Source organism: Aptenodytes patagonicus, chromosome 5 (assembly GCF_965638725.1).
Source record: "Aptenodytes patagonicus chromosome 5, bAptPat1.pri.cur, whole genome shotgun sequence".
Lineage (NCBI taxonomy): Eukaryota > Metazoa > Chordata > Aves > Sphenisciformes > Spheniscidae > Aptenodytes > Aptenodytes patagonicus.
In genome coordinates, this window is record NC_134953.1 from 72,213,992 (window position 1) to 72,240,094 (window position 26,103).

At 38.5% G+C, this 26,103-nt stretch overlaps 1 protein-coding gene across 36 annotated transcripts in view; it reads left to right on the top strand.

The window, feature by feature from the left end:
• ADGRL2 (adhesion G protein-coupled receptor L2) overlaps positions 1-26,103 on the top strand; it is a 166,308-nt gene that overhangs the window by 84,826 nt on the left and 55,379 nt on the right. For all 36 annotated transcript variants that reach the window (XM_076340463.1, XM_076340462.1, XM_076340465.1 and 33 more), the window contains exon 3: positions 5,528-5,741. In XM_076340463.1, coding sequence (XP_076196578.1) covers positions 5,528-5,741 — 214 coding nt within the window. The remainder of the gene's footprint in view (positions 1-5,527; positions 5,742-26,103) is intronic.

A 26,103-nucleotide genomic window follows, 5' to 3' on the forward strand; every position in this document is an offset into this window, starting at 1 on the left:
GCCGGGCTGCAGCGCGGGCTGGCTGTGCGCTGGCTGCTGCGTTTCCCTGAAAGAAGAGCCGAGTGCTGTGAACTTCAGACCCCTGCGCAGTATCAGAAGCTCTTGCTGTGCCAGTGTAATCTTTTAATAGCCATGCTTGCCAGACTGACTTTTTCCTTCAAAGATAGAATTAGAAAGCACAGTTGTCATTTAAATTGCCTCTATCTTTGCAGTAGTTGGTAGTGATCTGTTGACCAGGATTGGATAATTTAAAAGCTGTTTAACAAAATAACATGCTTGTCTGTGTGAAATATGTACGGTGCTGGGAGACAGGGAGAAAAGTCTCCCTTGACAGAGTTCGTGGGATTCTTTAGAAACTGCAGGATGCTGAGGCTTTTCTGTGGAATTAGAAATGGTTTGCGGAGCCCATGTTGAGCATTTGCATGATTTTCAGATGGTGAAGTACGTTCAGCTGTCTCCGTGCACCCTCTGTGCATGCATGTACACACTTCACTGGGAGAGGGAGAGGATTCTCAACACAGTTTTTTTCGGGCTTTGCATTTGTTGAACATATATCATTGAAATGCTGCCCAAGATGCATCACTTCATCTTGTGTAGAACTTGAATCATCATGTTGCATGATTTGGTAAAATAAAAGAGATTGTGAAAGAGACAACCGTAAACATTCTGTTTGAAAAGATGTGCTCTTTTCAAAAGACCTTTCTGTTAGAGCCAAATAACACAAGAAGCAATATTTCCTTGCTTGCAGAGACATATATATGTTTATTTCTGCAAAGATTTGTTTTGGATTCTCAGTTCTTCCAGTATCTGCATTCTTTGAAATAATTTTATATTTCCATGTTGACTTTCTCTGTGCTTGTAAGTTTTAATCAAAGGTTCCTTGCTTCTGATGTCAAGGAGTACTGATGTTAGCCTGTTTACATTCCACTATTTTTCCTCTGTATGGGGTGAACATTCAAATTTGGTGGTGCCTTTTTGCTTTTATCTGCCGAACTTAGCACACTCTCTTATTATTGACAGCTCAAAAAGGTGGTATGCTAGTGGGCAGGATGCTGTGAATTATTAACTTTTCTTTGCACTTTGACAAATTTAGGTTATCTTTCTAAAGACAAATTGTGTCTTACGAAGGAACCAAGACCGTAAATAAGGCATTGCAAACTTAATTAATCTTCAACAATTCTTAGCCAAATGTGAATTTAACGTATTTCTGAAACATGGTTCTGAGTTACATTTCTTTCATAGGACTTGCATTTTTTCATTTCGTAGACTAAAGTATAAGAGGAAAGATTTTTGTTTGTGATGTTTCATTTAGATCTCTTTCTCAGTGTGTTTTTCTACATGGATTGATCAACAAAGCATTAAAGAATGTATATTACCACTGAAAATCGCCTCTACCTTTTTTTCTTAGAAATGCGATTTCACAAAAGCCATTTATTTTGTTCTTTCAATAAAGAGCCTGCACTCAACTAATCTGTGAGCAGATAAAACGTGCAGGAAACATATGTTTGCCAGGAAGCTGTTCTGTAATCAAAATGGTCAGCAGGACAGAAACCATGCTCTTTCTCTCATTAGGTATTAATCTTCAATTTAAAAAAAAACCACACACACAACACTGATTAATATATACAGACACGAATGAATCAGAGACAGCATATGCTGCATTTGGTAATAGGCGCTTACTTGAGTTAATGTTTAGGTTGTGCTGGAAGTCCCAGCCCCGGCACCAGAAAGGTCTTTGCAGTCGGGAAGCACTTGGCGTTCTTGGGCGGCAGACAGCAGGAACGGTGTCATCCATGGCACAGTTTGCCTTGAAGCAATTAGCAGGACCGAGGTTCCTCAACGAGGAATGTTGATTTCAACTGCAGGAGCAGAGACAAACAAAAGAGGTTTATGCAAGGTACAGCAAGGCAAGCAGCAGGTTGAACACAGGTTGGTTAGAAAATGCAGTATTGAAAATATTCATGAGGAATTGCATTGGAGATACAAAGTTACCAGTGACAACAGTAATTATTGACAGAGCCACATACTTACGTCTAAAAAGCTCTGGAATGATGCAGAAGCGGGCAGTAGCATTCAGATGCCAGTCGTTCAAACTTCCATCCTTTGGCAGTGCATCTGTTTATCGGGAATTATCTCCTGAATGTAAATGAATTTCAGTCCTAAGTCATTGCACCTGTTGCCAAGAGGTATTTATTCCAATCACTTGCCTAAAGCGCAGGGAGTTATTGCTTGACATTTTATAGCTCCAAAAAAAGCTGTCGTTTCAAAATCATTTGTTCAGAGAGGAGAAAATGGAGCAAAACAGTTCATTTTACCCTAAGCACTGCTATTTGGCAGTATTCACATTTGCACGGCACAAAGCTGCAATATTGATTTTTTGCTCACAGGGCCTCCCACTGGTTCTTTCTTCGATTGTCAGGGCTACAAGATGGATTGAATTACACTTTGCTTGTTGATATGCTTATTTTTTCTTTGTTGATAGGAAAAAGCTACAAATAAAGCTTCAGAATAAAGATCACAGCAACTTTGTTAGCGGACTTTAAATTTATTTATTTTATTCAGTTAAAATTCTTTCTGCGCCATAGAGATTCCTTAGAGCAGTCTCCCCGCCTAACGCATGCTGCATTGTTTTGCTTTATTGCTTGCTGCTTTTACAGTGTAACACCTACATTACAATCTCAGGTGTGTTCTCTGTTGCCTGTGAAGTGATCTAACTTCGCTCTAGTATTTTTAATGTTTGTCCTAATACAGAACTTCTCATGGATGCCTGCAGGGGGAAAAATTGCAGGGTAAAACACATTCATAGTACTTATAGCAGTTGCCATCGATGGTGGAATAAGATTTGCAGGCAGCTGATCGCTGTAACAAATTGCGGAGCTCTTGTGTTTGGATTCAAGGTATTTCCTAACAGAAGTGGAGGCTGTGCTGCAGGATCCGCAGTAAGGGTTCGGTACCTGTCACAGGTAGCTTGGTGTGGGTTTGTCAGCCCTGGCCCCATAACGATCCATACGTCTGACCTGCTGCTGCACAGACGCCGCATGCGTAGCCACCGACACCTCAGCGGCAGTACCCTACGCACCCACGCCCCTCCCCGCTCTGCCCGTCTGCAAAAATCCCCTTTGGACAGCCGAAGCCGCTGTTCCCCTCCTTGCTGATCGAAACCCAAAAGTGGGGCCGTGCATCCATGTGACAGCACGTGGGAGGCTCCCGTGGGAGGCAGGGAGGGGAGGAGAGGGTGGCCAGACTCCCCCGGCCAGGCCATGGCAGTGCCTAGCGCCGGGGGAAGCCCTGCTGAGTGCAGAAGATCCAGGCACCATTGCCGCCAGCTGGGGGGATGAGCTTTATGTGGATGGCATTAAATTTGACAGGAGCGGTAGGATGTAGGAATGGCAGTCACTGGCAGCATTATATTTGGTCCCAACGCGGCTGTCGTGATGGTAATTAATCAAAGGAGCTGCTGTATGCATGTGTGGTGGGGGCTTTGCGCGTACCCCTCTCTGTGCCCATTTCACGCCCTCACTGAGCTGTGAGCGGCTTCTGTCTTCATTGTATTAATTTGCTGCATGAGAGGAACATATAGGGTGTTAATGTGATGGATTCATGTTTTAGCTCTTTCCAGCTTTCAGTTCATGATACTTCAGCAAGCCTCTAATAATAGTGTTTGCTATTGTGCACGGTATGTGCAGCCAAACCAACAGCCAGGAGTGAATTTGAGATGGAACTGTGGTGCTTTCTACAGCAATATGGCTTCTGCCCTTATTAACAAATACTGAAACATACTGGCAGAGTAATGGTACCCGTTTCATGTAGGATATGTAATGTGAAGGCAGACCTGGTTGCTGCGCTCTGGCCTTCCCCTTCCCCTTGTGCCGGGGTGAATTCCCGCCCAGCCAAGGAGCTGGTCCTCTGAGACCTCGTCGGTTCTTCTGCAGTGGAGAGAAGTTAGAGTCAGACTGGCCCCTCACATTAGTTTACTACACAAGTTGGACGAAAGCTGGTGCTGGTGCAAAGGGGAAGGCAGGGGCGTGCAGGTAGAGGAGGGGCGGACGGGAAGATGGGTTCTGGCTGCCAGGGAGCCACATCCTGATGCTGGCGTGATCATTATCAACAGCTCTTTTTTGCAGTCCTAACAGATAATCATCGTCATGCACTAGGAGTTTTAATCCACAGTTCATTAATTCAATAGAAAAAGTGACAGCCTCTGGTTCACATGAAAATTTACTATCAAGGGGTTACCTCAAGTTCTTGATCTTTTTAGATCCTTGCTTCCTTGCCTCTTCTAACGCATCATACTTTTTATGAAAAGTTTATTTTCTTTGCCTTCAAAACACCAGAGCTCCAACTTTCCATACTTACTAGCTTTCTCTTTGCTGTCACAACTTGTCTCCAGCAGCCTGCACTAAAATATTAATGGCCTTGTGCTACTGTATTAGGATGACTTTTTTAAAAAATAGGAAATATCTGTGATTCTGTTGAAAATTTAGAAAGGATTTACTATTCTAAAGAAATAGGTATTTAACACTATCATGTTACCCAGCTTGTCTTCCAAAACAGTAATGCACACATTTTGTAAGAAACAAATATTCTGTGTACAAGAGAGCGTAGTATACAGCTACAGTTGTTTTTTGATGCAATATTTTTTTGCATAAAGAAATGTCTGTAAAAGGCAAAACATCTGGGTGAATATCTGGGCCATTGTTTTGTTTCTAAAGCATTTGATACTGCTTCATTACTCTTAAGAGAAGTTACCTATTTTTAGGAATTCTCTCATGCAGAAAAACATGTTAAAAATGAGAATTCCCTGAAACCCGTATGTAATTTTTGGGAGGGACAGGGAGATTTTATACAGTATACATCTGCAGTTTGCTGATCATTTATTTGTGATAATATATCTGACCATATATTTGTTTGAAATCTTACCTGTCTGTGGTTTAATTTATGTAAAAGGCACAGTAAGGAGCACTGAAGTTCAACTAGGTAAAGTATTGGCATGTATATTGGATCTGGTAGCACAGACATGTCCATGCTGGGGACATAAAGTAGCTATGCAAAAGAAACCAACTTTTCCTGGAGAAAGGAAGATACAAATTAAGAAAGACTAATGAAGTTGGACTATGGCTTTGGGGTTGGGGTTTTGTTTTGGTTTGGTTTTTTAAATCACTTCTGCATTTGCAAATCCTGCTTGGTCTGCTGCTTCCCACTTTCAGACACAGCCTGTTTGACTGTGCCCAAAGAGGGAATGTGCAATGTAGCCGTGCAGACAGGCACCACTGTCTGCCCTGGCAAGGGTTAGAAGAAGTGAAGAGGAATTTCCTCCTTTCCCAGATTAAGGACACAGCAGCAGTGGTGTAGGGATGTGACAGCTTCATGAAAGATGCTTCACTTAACATGGTACGAGGTCAAACTGTTTAAAGGTGCACTTCCTTTAGCACACTGATGAGAGTTAGTGCCTATGTGACAGAAAAAGAATAGTCCAATGCAATATATTCTTTAGGCTCAGTCCCTTTTTTTTTTTCTTTTTTTTTAGGTTTCAGCCGAGCAGCACTACCGTTTGGTTTGGTTAGGAGGGAGCTGTCCTGCGAAGGTTACTCCATTGACCTCCGGTGTCCAGGAAGCGATGTTATTATGATCGAAAGTGCTAACTATGGACGGACAGATGACAAGATTTGTGATGCTGACCCTTTCCAGATGGAGAACACAGAATGCTTCCTTCCAGATGCCTACAAAATTATGACACAAAGGTAAAAATATATACATCATTTTGAGGACTAAAGAGGAAAAATGCCTGAATTAGTACAGTAAGAGGTATATACTGTAGGAAATGCTGAGTTGTAGTTTGCTATTGAGGTAGTATTTCTATCTAGTAATATTAGAAGGAAGTATTACTATTACAGAGGCTTTTTTAAATTCCGTGAGCAAAAGTTAAAAAGCAGGAAGATAACTGTAAGGAGAATGGAACAATTCACTTATTTGGAGATTCCCTGTCTCCTTGTCTTTTAGGTGGTCAAACAGCACTCAAAATGTGTCCAAATGGCTGCTGCATTTTTCAGTAACTTCAACATTCCCTGGCAAAGTTACACATTTCCTATGAATGCAGTAAATCATTGCTCACCTGTAAAATGCATCCAATGGAAAATGCCAGAATGGTTAAATGCCAGGATGATTCTATGTCATTATACATGTGTGTACAGAAGCACATACGCATATAAGCACAAGTTACATTATGTCTTAGTGACAGCAATTGTCATTCACAAAGACAATCAGTCAGAAGAGCCAATAAAAGTGTTTTTAATACAAAAGGTGCATCAGAACTAAGATCCACAGAAATTCCTGTGCTACAGGCCGCATACGGGCAGCGGTCGCCTAGTACTGACAATTGTGGAAATGTCAGCACAGATCAGTCACTGGCATTGTTACCGGCTTAAACTACAAGCCTGAATAAGTTCAGGATTGGTGGGAAGTTTTCCTCCCAGTGCGTTTTTCCTGGGGTGAGGAATCTGAACAAAAAGGGGATGGGAATAACCTGGGAGCTTTCTGGTGCATGTACACAGATGTGTCAAATGAAAGATGCAAGTTGTCCTGCATGCTGTGCTCCATTTACTGTGTTCTGTTTGAACATGGTAGCATTCAGTAACATATAGTCACATCTTAAAAATAATCTTCCATTTGGATTTCCCAATTCACTCAAGTTGTCATGAGTGGGACTCTTACAATTTTTTATCATTTTCTTGTGAATACATGCACGTTCTCTACTTCTGTAGTCAAATATTTGGGCTAGATCTCAGGCTTCAATTTCAAATGCTGGAGGTAAATTAAGGGTATCAGGCCTTTTATTCTTGTTCTGTGTTCAACCTGTGACTTGTTCTGTGATCAGTAAGGGAAAGGCTCCATTGCTACGCTAGTAAAAAGGTAATATAACTTCTTTAAATCATGTTTGAATTATCTTTTTGTGGTTCTAGTTCATTGTTGTTAATTAGATCAAGCCAGATTTCCATTGAGACTGCAGAAGCAGTGTCATCGTCCTCTAATCTGTCAACTCCCTTTGAAACCACCTTCAGTTGCTTTTGTAAATGCAGTGCCTCTCTGTAGACTTCCTTGTTGTGTAAAATGCATGTTGTGTTTTGATCAAAGTCCTCCTTACGTTCACCGCAAATATACAGATTAAGGTAGTCAGAGACAAATACAGAGGCACAATTTGCTTTAAGTGACATCAAACTGTTACTGCAAAGCTGAAACTTCAATCTTCCCCTTTCAGTTAATCAACTGTAAGTTTATGATAGCAGAGAGTATTTTTGAACTTCCCCAATCTTCCACTCTCACCCGTTTTTCAACAGATTACAATGAAGTTGTGATCACGTGTATGACATTGGTTCAGAGTATCTGTGCTCAGAGAGAGTTTCTCATTTTTGGGTTTTTTTTTTTTTGTCTGAACAAATGGCAAAGATAATTTGACACTTTGCTTTCTATTTTTGTCTGGCATTTATAGTAATTTGAAAGTTTGCTTTCGTAGTTTTCTTTCTCAGATCCTGTTATTAAGTAGAAAAGCTGTCTCTTGCCTTGTTTAATCTTTTCTCAAAATTGCTCAATTTGTGCTATATTGCAAGCATAGAACGTTGCAAATTTCTTATGAAATACTAAAAGTTCTTGTATCTCATTTATTTATAACTGCATTGGTGATCATAATTTTTTGTTGTCTAAGGCAAATTGTTGTTTGGTACTCAGCACGTCCTTGATCTGATACCTAAAAGTATCACATCAGCTGTATTTTGATGGCAGCAGTTGCATAGAAAATCTCACCTGAAGGACTATCAGATTCATTGGTTGTCTTTTTTTTTTTTTTTTAAACTGACTAGAAAACCCCAATGTTAGAACATTTGATCACAGGGAAAACTGTTCTTCTGTACCTTTAGAAATAAGCAGCAATAGTTTCTACATTGCTACTTAAAATCTTACAATGTTTACTTTTAAGCACTAAAGACATGTTTTTATCACTTCAGCCAGCAGTGTTTTTACCACTGCGTTTGACCACTCAGGTCAGTTTAGACCTGCAGTTAAATGTAGTTCCACAGCAATTATTAAATACTCATCATTCATTTGCAACATTACTCCACAGCTTTTGCACAGCAACTACGCTTACTGCAGTTACAACGTGAAAACACTACTTTAATGAGATCAACACTGTGAAATCTGAAGATTGAAAAATAAGATGAGGTTTCCAGTCTAACACAAAGCCATGTAATCACATGCCCTGCTCCCCTTCCAGAGAATTTGAGATATTAGCACACAAACTTTGCCAGTGTCCACTGATGCATCAGTTCCTCTTTCTCAGAACAAGCTGCTACTTAATCTTTTCTCCCTCTCTTTTCTTTCTTTTCAGCAGTTCTCAAAAGATTTTTAACTTAATGCTTTTCTAGGAAGCCTGACTAGAACACTAATGACTTCATTGCTTTGCTTTTACCTTTGTAAAGTAGTTATTAAATTTTTAGTCCCTGATTGAAATTACATCCCAATTATTCTAGAATAAAGTCTTTCAGATGTATTTAGATTCCGTGTAAACTTCAGACTGGCACGGTTAAAATTAAAGCTTTGAAGAAAGAGACTAGACCTTTAGAAAATCCCTCTCCCCTTTCACACTTCTCTGATAATTAACCCCCGCCTTTGCATACAGTCAAGTTTGAGAGATCCTACCACGTGCTAAAGTTGAGCACAGAAATGAGCTTATTTCTAGAATATTTGGTGAGGGAGTAGTGTGAGTGAGTGGCAGAGGACCCACGTTTCAGGCAGTTAGATGTTAAAATAGTCAAACTCCTTGGTGCTCCGCTGTCCTTTAGCAGGGACAAATCTCCTCTGTTTCCTCTTCATTTAAAAAGAAATTAAATGAACAGGGAAGCAGAAGATGCAAAGCAGCCTGAGGAAATTGCTCTAGTTGCTCGCTCATAAAGTGTGTTTGTGTGGCTGTAGCCAGAAACTGTCGCGAGACTTTGAAGCTGGTAAGGCTGACTAGTACTGCTCTTTATAAGCACAGCAGAGATTTGAAAATTAACATGATAAAGTTTACTTATGACCTAGTCTTAAGTCCACTTCCGTCGTACGCGGATTGCAGGTGGATTGCCAGAGTTGCGTTCAAACCGCCTGTACGTTTATGGGGACTTTCTGCCTCCAGCATCAACTTCAAAGCCCTGCTCTGCCGCTGCAGGTGGATGGGCCATAGGTTTTTGTTAGGACAGGCACTAAGGGTTATATAGATACCACATAGTGTTTGGATTTCTGTTTTATTAGCTCAAAATAATAACAGATATTTAAAAGTACTTGTAAATACATACTTAAAATACATTTCAAAGGCAAAGGCCTTGCCTTACATACATATTGTGTATGTAATTTTATAGTAGAACAGTAACCTGCTAAGATGCATTTTTGCATGCTGGCACCTTTCTCTTCTGAGTTAAAAATAGGCTTTTTTTTTTAGTAGGAATCATTTTTCCTAGTCCTAAACTTTTTTTTAGGAAAAGTTCCCAATTATTTTAACTATTAGACACCATAACTATCTTTTTGATTCCAGTACAGTGCAATTGGATGATATATTTTGCCTGTGTATTTAAATAAATACTTGGGTAGTGTGGCAGGTAATAATTTTGAATAATATAATTTTAAATCTTGAGAAATCAATATTAAAAAAATGTCAGGTCCATTCCAATCTGTACACCTTATTTTTTGAGTAATTTACAGTTATAGCTATTGGCGGGGCTTATAGAAAATTAACATTTTGTATTTAAAGAAAATACAGCCTATTAACTCTGAATCTATGGAATCATTTACTTAGACGCAAAATCCAAGCATTTAATGTTGACAGTCAAATTAATGTTAACTTCAGAAATAAAACATTGTTTCCTTCCTAATAAAGGCTAAAATACCTTGAATTTTTAAATAGGAACTTCTGATCTGTGTTCTGAATCTGAGAGCATAGTTTTGAACATTAAAAAGAGGAAAAATACAAAATGTTTAAAAATACAGACTTTGCAGACCATGCAAACATCCACATTTAAAAATATAATCTCACAGTTGGTATATTCAGTTTATTTTTGATCTGCAACAGAAAGGAGGTTACATCAATCCTGCACTGAAATGGCCTTGAAATTCTGTTTTCATCTACAATTTATACTATAATTGTAGCTGTATGTGATCTTCACTAAACATATCTAATCAGTATCATTTTGCTTTTTAAATATGCACAAACAAAGCAAACCTCATTATAATACATAAGCATAAATATAAAAATATGTTAGATATAATAGATGAACTTAGGGAACTGTAATTTTTTTAAATACCCTTCCTTTTTAAAGTATTGCTGCAGAAGAGTTAAAGGATTAAAAGCGGAATAAATCCTCTTCAGCAGCAAGTGTTTTTTCTGTTGCACGTATCCCGTCCTATCTATAGCACACGCAACACATGTACCTTCAATTACCATGTCCGTCATGACACCAGTGAAGAGTTCATGCTTGGGTTTTTGTTACCGTGAACTTTTGGTAATACTCTTAACCTGTTCCGTCCATCATCTGTCTGCAAGACAGCTGCGCTTAAATGAAGGGTCTTCCAAATGTAAGCGAAGTGCCTCCTGCCCCACAGAGTGATCAAGGGAAAGCTGAAGGAAGCAGCGTATCCATTCCTTCTCCTGAGACTTTATTTTTTCTTAATCCTTCCCAACGGGAGAGTGGAAGAATGGAGATGTTCATTCTTTTCCACCTATTTACATGTCCAACAAATACGTCATTTTGAAAAATCCTATATTTAAGTAAGAGTGAGACATTTTTGAAAGAAAACAAAATGAGTTCTTTTCTGAAGAAGACACATCTCTCAAGCCCTCCGTCTTGTTTCTGCTTGTCAGGTCTGCAGAGGAAACATTGCCATATCATATTAGTGTCCTTTCAAGTGAAAACAAGTTTGGTCTGTTCCATAATGTGAGTGAATAAAGAAAATCTTCCACTGGACTCCAGGCTTGGATGGATAGTGGGTAAATCTCCTATAACTGATTAATCTCACTCATCAGAGTGAAAAGGTCTAGCCAAAAGCAAACCTCGTGCAGGGTGTCTTTGCTGGTAGAAGGCAAAACCTGCTGTGGGGTCACTGCAGAGCTGAATTCAAGCCTTTACAAGACTTCCACAAAGAAGCATTTTAGTGCCTCAAAAATAGCTTCCTCAGACAGGGCCCCACGGTTGATTCCGTGTTTAAACTGTAGCACGCTTCAGATTTGCATTTCGTAATGTGACTTAAAACAGTTTTCACAGGCAGGATTTTATCCTCTGCCATTCACAAATGACTGTGATTGTGGTAATGGCGCACTTTACTTTGGGGGTCTGCCGGGCTTAGACAAGGGCTCTGCTGACCCCTGCTGCTATCCTTGCTTTTTCCCTTCTGCAGACGAAGATTGCCTCCCTTTGCCAAAGAGATTATGTAGTGAAAAGTGTCTCAGAACAAGAGATACACCTTGCCTTTTTCTACTTTCTGGTCATTAAAAGCTTGTGTATCTGTCCTTTTCGTGTCAGGGAAGTACCGGTGTCGATGATAGGATAGCACAGGCTGATGTGGATAAGGTACGTTCCCAGGATTTATGCACATCGGAGTTGCTGTGGTACCGATGCTTACCTCATGTACGAGGTCCTTCTTTTGCTTTGGCATGCCAGCAGTTTCTGTTACAGCTTGCTGACAACTGCTTCACAAAACATGTACCATACAAGATTGTCAACATTCGATACCTTTTTTTAAGCATCCTTTAAAAATGAAGGCTGCTACTCATCTGAAACAGACGTAGGTCTTAGTACGGCAGTCACTCCCGTGATTATTTTGATGTAGCAGAAGCTTAAAATGCTCTTTATTTTTAAACTAAGCTTTTCACAATACCAGGCCATGGCTCGATTGATTTTTGTTTTGTTTTCTATGTGTTAGTCACAAGACTTAGTTATGACTCAAATGTAAAGAAAAAAGCAGAAATACACATAGCCTATTTTCATGAACTAGGCGTAATCACAGAGCCTAGAATATTTATGAAGCTTACCGTAGTCCTTGGCTTTATTTCAGAAAAAAACAGTAACACCCATGACTGAGAAGAACCTTATCTGGCAATGTGCATTTTCACTATCATTAATTCTTAATATGAAAGTAGGAGGTCTAGTTTACTCATTAAAAATAGGGGGTTTTATTAATGGGGTTGTTCCATCGTGGCATTACTTATCCTCATATTACAAGGTTCTGAGCAGTCAGGTAAGGTGAAATAGCTGTCAGTGGTACTTGATCATCTTTTTGTGGTGTGTTCTATTATTATTTTCTGCAGAAGAAATTATATTACAGATACGCAAGCACATAACACATTCGTGCGTTGCTGTAATCATGGCATTGGACAAGCTACAAAGGAAACAACAAAAGCATCATTGATACCAACTAATGACATTTAAAATTTAGATGTAGTTTACTTCAAAAAAGATTGGATTCATTATTTTACCAGGGTGTAGCTTGATATTTTATTTAGTGTTTTCATATCTTATATTTAAGTTGTTTTCTTTCCTTTATTATCGGCAAAAACACCATCAAATTCTTCTTAAGTCTGTATATCTTATCTGGCAGGATGGTATATACACATTCATGAGTCTTTCCTTGCTGTTCATGGGTGAAAATAAATATAAATAACTATACATACGTATATATAAATTTTTAAGTATTATACACTTTCTTGTATATTTGAGCATCGTATAAAATACATGTTTCAGCCTGTGATTTTCTAGGGGGGGGGGGTGTTCTGATTTTTGAAATGGGCTCTATGAGATATGCGTATTGTTTAGCCTACAGTTAATCACATACTATATGTTTTGGGTACATAGTTACCTCTCTTGGCAACTTACCAGTGTTTCTGAGAACTTGACTGAGACAACATTGCTTAACCTTCAACATCTTTCAGTTGAATGTTGCGTTCTCTTAGACGAATTTGTATGAATTTATATAGTTTTTGAGTTTCTAGTCTAGCCAAGATAAGTTCCTGGTTTAGTTGCACTCAGAACTTTATTATTAAAAAAATCTGATTTACTTATATATTACTGTGCCAAATTTAGTTCGTATAGAATAATACTGTAATAATTGAAGCCTATTAATTCCTCCCACCCCAATATATCCTCTATAATACTTAGCCAAAACAGCTACATTGTCTGATAAGTTGATTTAGGACTTTATACGTGTGTTCATATAGCCATTTATCTCAACCCTTGCTGAGGAGACCTTTATTAAGCTGTGATGACTGCTGAATATGAAATGTAACCAAGATTATTTTTTTATTCAAATATAATTTAAATATTCATCAAAGAGGAGTTATGCTTGAAACTGACAGAGACTATTAACATCAAAAAATATAATTAACTGCACTGGGTATCATGAAGCAGAGTTAGCCAAATAGCCGAGAGGTCTAATTGCTCTAGAGTCTGAGAAGCAATAGTTTTATTTTATACTGTTGCTGTGGAATTAATAGTGATGTGGTTTCCTACGCGAGGCAATTAAAAGCTGCCTGTTAAGGTTCATTGCATTATAGGAAATCCGTTGAATATCACTTAGTAAACAGAACTGACATGGAAAAGGTACATGAAGATGGGCAGAGCAGGGTATAGATCGTAAATTAGGACAGATTATTATGAATTAAATATATGTAAGTAAATTATGAGTATTTTTTAGTGTTATAAAGTCAGCAGTAGCGATGAAAGTAAAAAGTTTTCAGTAGTAACACAAAGGAATTAGAATTTGAAGATTATTACAGTGAAGCTGTTTAATTCAGAGGAAAGGAATAGAAGAGTAACATGGGTTTAAAAATTAAAAAGTAGCTACAGAGTAGTATAGAGAAATGAGTGGATCTCTCATTCTGGAAATTTCCTTCTGCCACAGAATAATCTCCTACTTATAATAAAAAGAACCTTCTGACCTCTGTGGCTCAATTAAGCTTTTTAGTTGAATTCAACAAGAAAAAACTTCTTTATTGAATCCCATAGATTCTGCCTGTGCCCAGGCTATACAGTCTAAAAAGGGGTGGCTGTATTTGTGGCATTTTGACATTAATGAGGTTGCTGAAATGGAAAAGTTTAAGGATCAAAGATACAAGCAATAACAGTATTTTACAGCATTTCTTTTTTTCCTCTCTAATAATAAAATTGCAATCTAATTGCTTAATAAATGGGCCGTCATTACTGAAAAACATAGATAATTCCCTGCTTTGCATTTTATTTTCTACATATTGCAGAACAATAATTAGCAAAAATGCTGTGGCCACAAATGAAATTGGTCTTTATTTTTTTCTTTCATATAATAACTGTGAATGAAAGGAGTTTGCATGTATGTTCTTTAATTTAGTATGATAGTCAACTTCTATGTTTTTTTCAATAAAATGAAACAAAGAATTCAACTAGAATTCCTGTTTTATATAGATTGGCCGCCTGTTTCATACATTATTTAGCATGCTTACCCTGTTTATATCGGTGACATAAGAGTGTGTGCTACTTTCTCAGAAGAGTACTGTCTTTGCCGCTTCACAGCACAGTGCCTTGTACTCCCAGGCTTGCACATGGTGTTCGCAGATATTTAAAGCGCTTCAGCCTAACATTTTATAGGTCATGATGAACTGAGCCTATAAAACAAGTTACTGCAATGAAGTTAATGCAGTCTTAAGAGTGTTACATAGACCAAATACTCGGTATTCAGTATATTTTTAGCCCGCTGTAGACACATCAATGGGGAGGAAAGGTTCTTATCACATAGAATTTTTCCATGTCAAACCTGCTTTATAATATTCTTGCAGTGCAGAATCGTTACTACAGATTTACTATTGAAAGCTGTATTTTTTTTCAAGTTTTCACTTTAATACACTAGCTATCAGAATCTTTGAATTTCCGTTTCTTCTAGTGCGCACGCGCACACACACATGAACACACGCAAAACAGGTCCTGTAACATTTTTAAAAGAAATGCTAGTAGAATCATTTCATTGAGCAAGCTACCCTGACCAAAGTCATATAGCTCGAACACTTTACAGGAAGAAGTGTTTCTACTTCTTAATGACACCGAGCTGTATAACGTTTCACCTGGCAAGATACATATTTTGTCGTTTTATTTGCAAAGGCATCTATGCTCCTAGTAATCTGTGATCTTTAACCTTACTGTTCATTGCTTCTCAGATATCTTGCTTCTTGTGATATATATCTATATGATGGAGCAATTTTGAAATGTTTTTAATACACACATTTTTCCAGCACTGTAAAATTGTTGTTTCACCGTCACTCAGATTTTGCGCTTCTTTTCCTCTGTCTGTTTAATACATTAATTTAAGCTGAGTTGTAAGCGTCACAATAACGTGACCGTTCTGAACCCATAACCTTTCCTTGTTTACTGAATTTCTTAACAGCATTGAACTCAACTATACTATTACACTTGTGAAGCTGTAGGTGTTTTCTCATCGAAGGTGTAGTAGCACTGATACTGCCTTCAGTATATTAGTCTAGTGCCAGCATCACTGGTGGGTATGAAAAACATTATTTACTTTGTATATTCAGCTTGCTTAGATAATTTTGCTGCCTTTGTGACAGAGATACGGCAAAAGAACACCTCCTGGAGTCGCATTTAAAACAGGAGCACTTTGGGTAACGTGCTGTAGACAGAACACATATGAGTGAGTGCTCAGTTATCATGCATGCCATCAGCAATGCCTTGTTGCTTTCTTATCGGTCACTTCCTGCTGTCAGCCCAGTGCTTATTTCAATAGAAAAGGATTTGCATCAAATGTAATACAGTATTATGTATGGCTAACATGGGGTTTTTAATTGTGCAGGCACATGAGACTCCTTCAGTGGTAGACAGTTTGATAAAAGGATTAGATCATGAATATTTTTGACACAGTTAAAGATTATCTGTGCATTGACAGAGTCAAGCCAGTGAATTTTCTGATGAGTTTTTTACAGAGGTTGAATCTGCTTGACTTGCATAAATACCAGCCGCAGAATACGTAGGGTTTTTGCAGTGGAAAAACAAGCAAACGGAAGCAGCCCCCTAAACGTTGTTGGGCTTAAAACTGGGAGTTCCAGGAATCAGAAAGTGCACAGCTCAGATCAGTAACTTAATCCCTTAACTTCAAATCGCAAAGAAGAAAGTGGGATTGTGCTTTCCAAGTTAGAGCAGAAGGATACTTTTGCAAGGGAAGTCCTATACCTGGAAGCCCTGCAAGCTTTTCAGATGATAATTAGATCCAGACATCACTGTGGGTAATGAATAACAGTGCTTTTGTGACAGGCATTCCTCTCAGAAGAAAAGAAAGTATTTGTAGTGAGTACCCTCAGACACATTTTAATAGGAAATGACACCACTGTTACAGAGTTGACTAAAGGCCTCCCAAGGGACAGCACTTCTGGAAAAAATCAGCAGATGAAATACGAAAAGTTGTAATTTTATTATTAGTTATTGGTTAAATATATATAACTTTAAAGCCATGAAATCCACATTAAAAATGATGAGTAAAAGGACCGTACCATCTTGCTAGCAGATTGCGCTTTAATAAATCTCATAAAATAACCAAGTTGTCTTTTGGCCTCTTGCTCAGCATTTTGCTTTGAGTTCTGTTGAGCCATAGAAATGAGTCACTCCGTAGCCCTGTGGAATTGGTGGATGTGCAGCGGTGGGCACATGGCCCCTGTTGATGAAAATTATAACCCAAGAAGGGGATATTCCCCAAGGCAAGTTTACAAAAAACAATTTATTCTTTTTCACCCTGTAAAACTCATCTTACATGCAGGATCTCTTGCATTATTACAAACTCTAATCCTCTGAGTGGGTAATTAACGGACCAGAAAAGCCATTTGTGGAAAGAAAGAGCCATAAGGGTGAAAAATATTTCTCCGCTGAATGATCTTTAAGGAGTAAATAATTACAAGAGTGAGAGGTTTGGGATGACCAATCTAAATCTGGACATAATTAGGATGAACACAGTTTGAAAATCGAAGCAGTTGGCATGTGCAACAATTCTCATATCAGAAGACTAATTAAATATTTAAAAGCCCAAAACCCCTCACTATTCACAGAAAAATAACCTGCCACAAAAGGGTCTGTAACTTTGCAGATAATTAGGAAGGGTTACAGGGGGAAAAAATCACAGATTGGCTCCAAGGTTCTGCAAGGTCACGTCTTATTATGGTGTACCTTTTATATGGTCTGATAACAAGTTTCTTGCTAATTTAATCTAAGTAGGGCATCCCATAGCGATTTCCCATTTCCCTTGTTAAAAATGTGATCATTTTTCAATATGCAAACTGCAATAGGTGAACATTTTTATAAATAATTGCTCCTAATTGATACAGGCTATAATATTTTTAATTATTCAAGGGGAATGCATGTGTTAAAGTTCAGTTAGGGTTGCCCCTACCACACCCCCCCATTTGAAATTGTCCTCATCCTGTCCATTGTAGAGGGAAACCAAAGGACCCTATGAAATCATGTTGCCTCGGTTGTCAATTCTGTAAATTAATAAGTCTTACTTTCATGTTAGAGCTAAGATACATTTATGTTGAATATGCATTTCTGCAAACAGAAGAGCTGTTTTAAACTCAGGAGACCCATAGTGAGTCAAGCTGAATTTGCATTGAACTGACCTGGAGGTCCAGTCGAAGGGTGAACATTAAAAGTGTACCAAGGCTTCTACATTTCAAAAGTTGCAGTAACAAATCATACCTGTCACTTGAAATACCTTATTTTAGTAATTAAAGTGGGTGATTTTTTAAAATGTATTTAAGATCTGTGCAAATTAACGTGATGGATAAAGCTACACATTTTCAATATTGTAATTCTTCAAGTTACTCATTTAATAATGACTCAGAAGCTGTCTTGTTACATAACTTTTAACTACGTTATGAATATGCTGCATGCCAAGCCATGGATAAAAAAGATCGACAGTGCTGCAAAAAAGAGTTTTAAAGGGTTTTGGCTGTCATCCTATGCTCTCTACCTGGGAGTCTCTTCTCCTGCAAGTCTGTTGCAGCGTTATGCCTAAGGATCAGACACTGTGCTTCAGGATTTTCACTTGGATTTTCTATATGCTCTGCTCCAGCTCTGTGTCTCAGAAATAAATGCCCCTTCGTAAAGCTCTGGTATTATTACCCAACCCTATGTTTCTCCCCTGAAACCTGCTCAACCCACAAGGCGTGATGCTGCACTCACACACACTCAGTGTGAATAATCTGTGTAAATTGCTCAGATATTACAATGCTGCACTGCTAAAGTTTTCATTAGTAAATAAGCACAGCTGCAGGCTATTTGTTTTGTCTGAATGATGAAACATTTAATTGGATCTTTTGAACTGATTACTTTTCAGCAGTGCGGATCTGCTTGGCTTAGTTGGTGTACTAAGACATACACTGCCTGTAATCCCATGCTGCATTTTGCTTGCAAATATGCACGCACATAAATAATATGACAAGATTATGAATATGACTTTATTTTCATTTCTTCTTCTTCAGGTGGGGTCACATTAGAAACATTTTCCCTAAAAAGCAGGTTTCTTCTGCTTCATACTGTGACAAGGTTTGGGTTTGGCTTGCACCTATGCAAACCTCACCAGGAGATTGTTCCGTTTACTTTGCACACCTTATTGCATCTTTTGATATCTAGTTTTCCTGTCCTTGCTTTACGGTCAGCTCCTCACAGGCTCTGATAGTTCTAGTAGGCCTTCCACATACATGGTAGAAAGTAGTGGAGATAGAAAGATGGGATTATAAAAGCACTTAAAAAATTACCGAGAGAAGGCAGGAGTTACGTATCCCACTGGAATCTACATTTCCTTTTCCTTTTTCTTTTTTTTCCCCTCCCTATTTTATCTGATGCTTCAGTTTCAGGTTAATAATAACCCCATAACAGTAGTGTTTACACCAGTAAACAAAGTACTGAAAAAGAATGAATTCTAACAAGAAAAAAATATCTCAGCTTAGATGTGAGTAAGTGAGAAGATTCGTCTTTTTAACAGTGACTGCTTTGAACTTAGAGAATGTGAATACTAAAAGGCAAATGGGTCATAATTAAATATATAAAAATTGTAAGAGGTTGAAAGCAAGAAATACTCTGTTAAATTACTTTGCCATACAAGTCTGACACACATTCATTGATAGTGAATCAAACTGGGTAATCCTAAGAAAGGGCCTGTGGGAGTTGCGTATTTTCTGTTGTGTTTTATAGTCTATTTGGAGTTTTCATCCTTAATGCGTACCCTCAGACTCCCACAAGATTACATTGTATAAAGAAAACACAATTAAATGTTATTGCGTATTTATTGGGCAAACGGAAACAATGCTATCGTGCACCTTCTTCTACAATATTAATTATACACTATGTAGCTTCCTTATGTCATGTTTACTCAGTAATTAGGAAGATTCAACAAATCATCAATATTATATTTAAAAAGAAAGTAGAAACAATTTTCTCAGTCCCCCCCCCCCGATATTTTTCCTCTGAAGCCACCAGGTTTATTGCTGTAGTGGTCATGTTGCCAAGTGCATAGAAAATCCCAAGGATGGCTTGTGAATTTTCAAACCAATTTCTAGCGTGCCTTAATGCTTTAGCAGTCACAGGAAGATCTACGATGTTTAGACACAATTCTTGTGGCCAAATTCTGCTTTCATACACGCTCATGTATCTCCCATTTTTTTCTTAGATTATGAAAACTACCACCACAGCACACTAAATTTGTTTTCCCTTTGAGCTAGGTAAAATTGGTGCTATTTTTGTTTGCATGCTCGTTCCCCCATAATAGTTTTAGGGATTCTAACTTGAAAATAACTTTTAGAAAATTTTATACGTGAGTAAGCAAAATTGCCAGTGTGGCATCCTGGTTTTTTTAAAAGCCAGTTGCAAGATTACATGTCTGTCTTCAAGGAGGCATGGCTCTGCAGGGATGTGTGTGCTCACTCTTTCTGCGTGGGTAGGGTTGTGTTACTGCGGTTGCTGGAGCGCTACGGATATTGCAGTGATGGCTGGCCAATGCTGCTTCAAAGCAGGGCTTTATAGCAAGGCTAGGGTTTTGTAGCAGGTCTTTTTTTCAGTCTTTGATTAGGCCCAATTTGCTGACTCATTAGGTTTCAGTATGTAATAATGTATTTCTTGTGAGGTGAATTTGAAACTCAAAATTATTTAAAGGAATGTATTTAAATTCTATCTACTGTGGTATGTGCGTGTGCATACGTATGTATCTATACACCCGTAAAATAAAATCTCTGTTCTCTGGCTATTTTATATGTAAGTTTTGTACATACTTTCTAAGGCCAAATTAATAAAACATAGCATTTAAGTAATATCTGACATCTTCATACATATGTAACTTTGAGTTTAATAACAGGAGTGGAGGTCTAGTGAATATGCATACAAAAGCAGAAGCACATCTCACGTGGCAGTTGTAGACCATTAGGAATACATATGTAAAGACAGCCATTTACTCTGGGTAAAAAGGTTCAGGAATTTTTCAATTTAAAATACGCTGTTGTTAAAAGTCAATACATGACGTGTAGTCATCCCACATTCTCATCTCTTCTTACTCAGACTGCAGCTCACCCAGGGTGAATAAGGAACAAGACGACCATATGGAGTATGTGGTGCTACAACTCAGAGTTTACATGCTTCAAGTGGTGTTTAAGCAGGTTGCTGCAGGCGATATGCAGGAACATGTCATCATGCTAGCTTTTAAGTATTTAATCAATATGCTGAAAGAGAAATATTGTCAGATCTGACTTAAAAGTTTCAAAACATACCAAGATAGATTTTTTTAATGTATTGACAATTTTATTAAAAATGAATTTTATTTATTAAATGTGGCTTTATACTGTATCTTTTTTTTTTCTTTTTAAAGTGAAGTGCGCATGACTGTTTTCTGTGTTTGCCAGTTTTACCTTACTTAATGAAACACGGCATTCACAGAAATAAAGCATTAGGAATACGCAAAATTATTTTGATAGCCCATTTCTGGCTAGACATTAGCTCGTATCCTTTTCCAAATAACATTGATGTTTCTTTTATGTTACTATCTTTGTCAAAGTTATTTATGCAAAACAAATTTGAAGGGTAAATTGTAATGTGGACATAATTTCTTACATACCTGTGCTGGTTTTGGCTGGGATAGAGTTAATTTTTTCCACAGTAGCTAGCATGGGGCTGCGTTTTGGATTTGTGCTGGAAACAGTGTTGATAACACAGGGATGTTTTCGTTCCTGCTGAGCAGTGCTGACACAGAGTCAAGGCCTTTTCTGCCTCTCACCCCACCCCACCAGCGAGGAGGCTGGGGGTGCACAAGGAGTTGGGAGGGGACACAGCCGGGACAGCTGACCCCAACTGACCAAAGGGATATCCCACACCATATGGCGTCATGCTCAGCATATAAATCTGGGGGAAGAGGAAGGAAGGGGGGGACGTTTGGAGTGATGGCGTTTGTCTTCCCAAGTCACCATTAGGCGTGATGGAGCCCTGCTTTCCTGGAGATGGCTGAACACCTGCCTGCCGATGGGAAGTGGTGAATGAATTCCTTGTTTTGCTTTGCTTGTGCACGCAGCTTTTGCTTTACCTATTAAACTGTCTTGATCTCAACCCACGAGTTTTCTCACTTTTACCCTTCCGATTCTCTCCCCCATCCCAGTGGAGGGGAGTGAGCGAGCGGCTGCGTGGTGCTTAGTTGCCGGCTGGGGTTAAACTGCGACAATACCTTAACTTTGCAAACCACTTCAAAAGGTACTGTGTGTATCTTTGTGTGACTGATGTGACTTACCCATAAAGATGACCTCTTCCCTCAGTCAATCTGTTCGATCCATGTAATGCTAATGTCTTTCCAGAATCTGCTTCTCAGATTCCAGTACTTCACTTTCTGGTCCAGTCATGATACACTGTGTTTTTCATTTTAATGCTGGAGTATTTGTTCAAGTCCATAGATCTTGCATTTTTAATCTTCCTTAGAACAGTGGTGAATAATGGCCCTTGGCAGGAGATAATGAAATTTTCTTAATTTATATTTTCAAGCAGAAGCTTCAATTGAAAATGGCATCCTATGGCCTGGAGACATAGCTCTAGTGCAAGTTTCAGGGGAGCTGTAATAATAATGCAGTGCCAGCGGTGACGGGGAATGATAGGACAGTGAAGAAGTAATTTAAGAAAGAAAAGAGAACGTACCAAAGCTTTCTTGTAGCATATCTAATGATCTGCTGAAGATTCCCAATAGCTTTTGGAGCATGACAGGAGAAACTAATGTTATCTTGCCAAAACAGAAGCCCCTGCTTAATCAGCAGAACAAGATTATTGATTAAAACACCTCACACAATAGATTGCACATGGAATCTCATCTCCATACATTGCACGTGGAAAAGTGCAATAATGAGCATAAAATAATAAAAAAAGAGCAAAAGCAATTTGTTGGGAATTGTAGAAGTCAAGATTAGAGTTGAAATGCAAACAAATTATCATGGAAAGTACAGCTGTCCTTAAAGCTGAGCACAGAAGGAGATGGATGCAGCACGGACATGGCTACATCGTGAGCAGAAGATACTTGCTAACAGCCCTGCTGAAGCTGCTTTACTTTCCTTTTTCTCTGTATTCATCTGAAATGTGAAAGGGCCATTCCTCATTTGCACAGTCTTCTTCCTGAGGTGAAAGGAGTTCAGACATTGTACTGTAACTGTTAATTAAACACTCCATTTGATTTTCAGATTACTCTAAGTGATGCATCTGCATTATGAAAATGTAACCTTTCTTCATTCATACTAAAATACTGAAGAAACGAGTGTTAGAGTACACAATTGCTCCTTGCATTCATGAGAATAGTGATACTTCCTACATTTCCCCTTGCAAAACTCCTGCTGCTGCTAGCACAGGAACCTGAGTTATCATTCCTTCAGTGCTACAGTTAGTCTTTTCCTAACTAGGGTTTCAAATTTAATTCATATATTACCTTTCCTAAATCAACTGTTATTGAGTTTGTATAGAGTTCTTTGCAGATCTGCTTTATTTCCTTGTAAATGACAAAGTCATTGTATCATAAATCTTTGTGAATATTGTGAATGTCTTAGGCGTGAAGACATTCCTCGGTGTGAGATCATACGAATTTTAAGATTGTACATAAAAACCTGAGAATTTGAGTATTTTAACATATGCTAGGGAAGTATGCAGTTAACTAGATTACAGAACACTTAAATGGTACTTAAAACCTATAGAAAACTTAAACACTAGATTACAGACCCTGAAACACTAAAGTATTTGTGATTTGACTTCTTAATTTGCAGAAATTAGAGCTGGTTTGTATCATGCCTTCAGCTGGAATAATTCTAAAAGAGTTTGAATAGATGGACCGAACTAACAGTGTATTGTGTAGAAAAAATAACGTTGGTTAAAATGAATGAGGGACTCCCAAGTTATTTGCCAGTTAAGGTTTTTGGGGTTTGGATTTGCCCCCCCCCCCCGATGATGTCTAGGCCGATTTTGCAAATCACCAGGAACTTTATTTCCACTATAGTCTTCTTTTGGAGAATCCCATGAAGTGGCCGCACTCAGAAAGGGCTTGCCCATTACAAAAAGGAATGAAAATGGGTCACGGGATTGAGTTGAAGGTGTAACAGTGTAATATCCTCTTCATTGGGCATAGTGTTTCTACGTGTAAAGGTTTCTCAAAATGATGAAGCTCTGCTATGGCAGTGATGCAGTAGCTTTGACAATCTGTAGCCGTGTAGGATAATCTGCTGTTTAGTGCTATTTTATGGAGAGTGGAATATCTTTTGTCCAAAATACCAGACAGAATTCAGTGTTTCTTGTCTTAAAGAAGCTCAACTGAAACGTTTATCAGTTTGTAAAATGGTCTTTGCAGACAGCAGCAGAACTGTAGGCCAATAACTAATAGAGAAGTTAGTATCCCTGGTTCTACAGGGGAAAAAAACCAACAGTGCAGCAGACAGAAGACTTTCGTTTATGCAGAGTATAAATCACAGAAGTGTAAATTCCCTGAATTGCTTGTCTCAGAACTACCTCTACGAAGTCCACTTACTCTTCATCTCTTCTCTGTAACCCATGAATTGGATTGACAGCTGCTGTAGTTGCTGTCGGGTTTTTGTGAAGGTTTCACTGGAATTGGAATTTGACCACTAACTATGTAACAAATAGTTACCTGAAATTTCCATTTTTTCACATGTGAATATCTTAATCAAGTGTCTTTAATTTGAAATCTTGGAAGTGCATGAAAATCAGAACCTTATATGAAAATTACTCATGTTTTATAAAATGCAGCCAGCAATGCAGCAAAATCAGTGATGTGAATGTAAAAAGCTACAACTTAAAGCAAATACTTCTATTCATTCAGTTATCCAAGTAATTGCACTTCTTGGGGAGGTGGTGGTGGTGTGCTTTGTAGCACTGCTGTGTACTGCAGCAGTGGGCATAGCTCATTGGTTTGGAATTGGGGTCTCCTTCATTTTGGCCAAAGGTGAGAAAAAGGTGACCATATGCTCAGCAGGTGAAGCCTTGCATAAAGATATAGTCAAAAGTTTTTAGAATGCCAACAACTTCCTCTAAATGCCACTCAATGCCTGAAGTTTGACGCTGGCACTTACTGCACAAAGAAAAAAATACTGCATTTTCTTCTGAATTATTATTATACATCCTTTTGGTACAAGCTAGCATGAAGTTCCTCTCGGTTTCCTGACTGATGGCAACATTATGAGTCTTTCACTGGGGGAAAATGAAAGAGAAGAAAACAACTTTTCATAGGGAGACAAGAGTCCATCTTTTTCAGAAGATTTACAAATACTGCTAGTAAAACTTTTTTTCCCACAGCTACATATGACCTTCATCAGTTTCATTCTCAAGCAGTTTCTCCCAATATGTATCCGTTTTATTTTGTAACAAATCAATATTTCTCTCTTAATTGCTGCTCATTCAAGTGTAAAATGAAATTTTCATACAACTCAAAGCTGTGGAAATCATTATACTGAATGATGCACTACACAAAGTCTTTTTGTAGGAATTACTTTGGCTTCAGCATAAGGTTTTTACTAAAGAAACAGAAAGACTTTTAAAGAAATTAATTATAAAATCTTACATCTGAGGTTTCTCATGCTGGTTAGTCTGGCCTGAGGTGTGGGGCATAAAAAACCCCTTACGGGGCTTAGAACAGAGATACCTTTGAGGTTTTGGGCCATATTGCCTTCTCCTGCTTCTACAACCTCCTCCTACACAACACACAGAAGAGCAGCTCTTTGACCTTCGTGTGGGTACAAAAAAGTGGCTGTATTGTATGTTTTCAGTATTACAGATTCAGCACCATGATTTTCTCTGCACGTTGGGTGCACATTTCATCACTTCAGCATGGGTCTGAAAGCCATTGGATGTGTCATACTCGTTCCAGACTCCCTAATATACTACATGAGCTGTTGCACTGAATAATAGTGCTGTTGGGAGTGGCGCGGCGTTACCTGTGTGCTGGCTGTGCAGGGACCTGCCTGTGCTCTCTGGAAAGTCACTGCCACAAGCAGCGCAGAGGTGACATGCGAATTCCTCACCATCTATCTGCATCCAGGGTTGTGTGTATATACAGAAATCCCTGGCTATTTCCAATTAGTTCTACAATTATAAGCCTTATGAGGCTAGAAACAGGTAACTTAAAAAAAGGAAAAAGAAAAGCAGAATTAACTAATAAAGTCAGAAGAGTTGTTGTTCCTGAGTTTGCTCAGCAAGAGGCACAGTATGCCCTGACCAGCTCTGTGCTAGTTTGATTAGTATATAAAAGGGAACGTGATTTATATCAGAGTTCTTCAAATGTGCTTGCTCTACTTTTTATGAGGTAGCGTGAATTATTCTTATACCTGTTGGCAATGTACAGCTGTGGAAAGCCGTTGATACAAGATAGGTTATTTTAGCTTGGGATGTGGTATTCAGGGAGTGTGGGAAGTAGTAGGGCAATAGAGAAGTTCATGTACAGCTGGAGTCAAAGGCTAGACTATTACTTAAGTTCAGACTTCTGTTACTCAGTTTGCTGACAAACAAAACTAACCCCTAAGAAGATAAGCCAAGCTCTTTTTCTTTTAGTCAC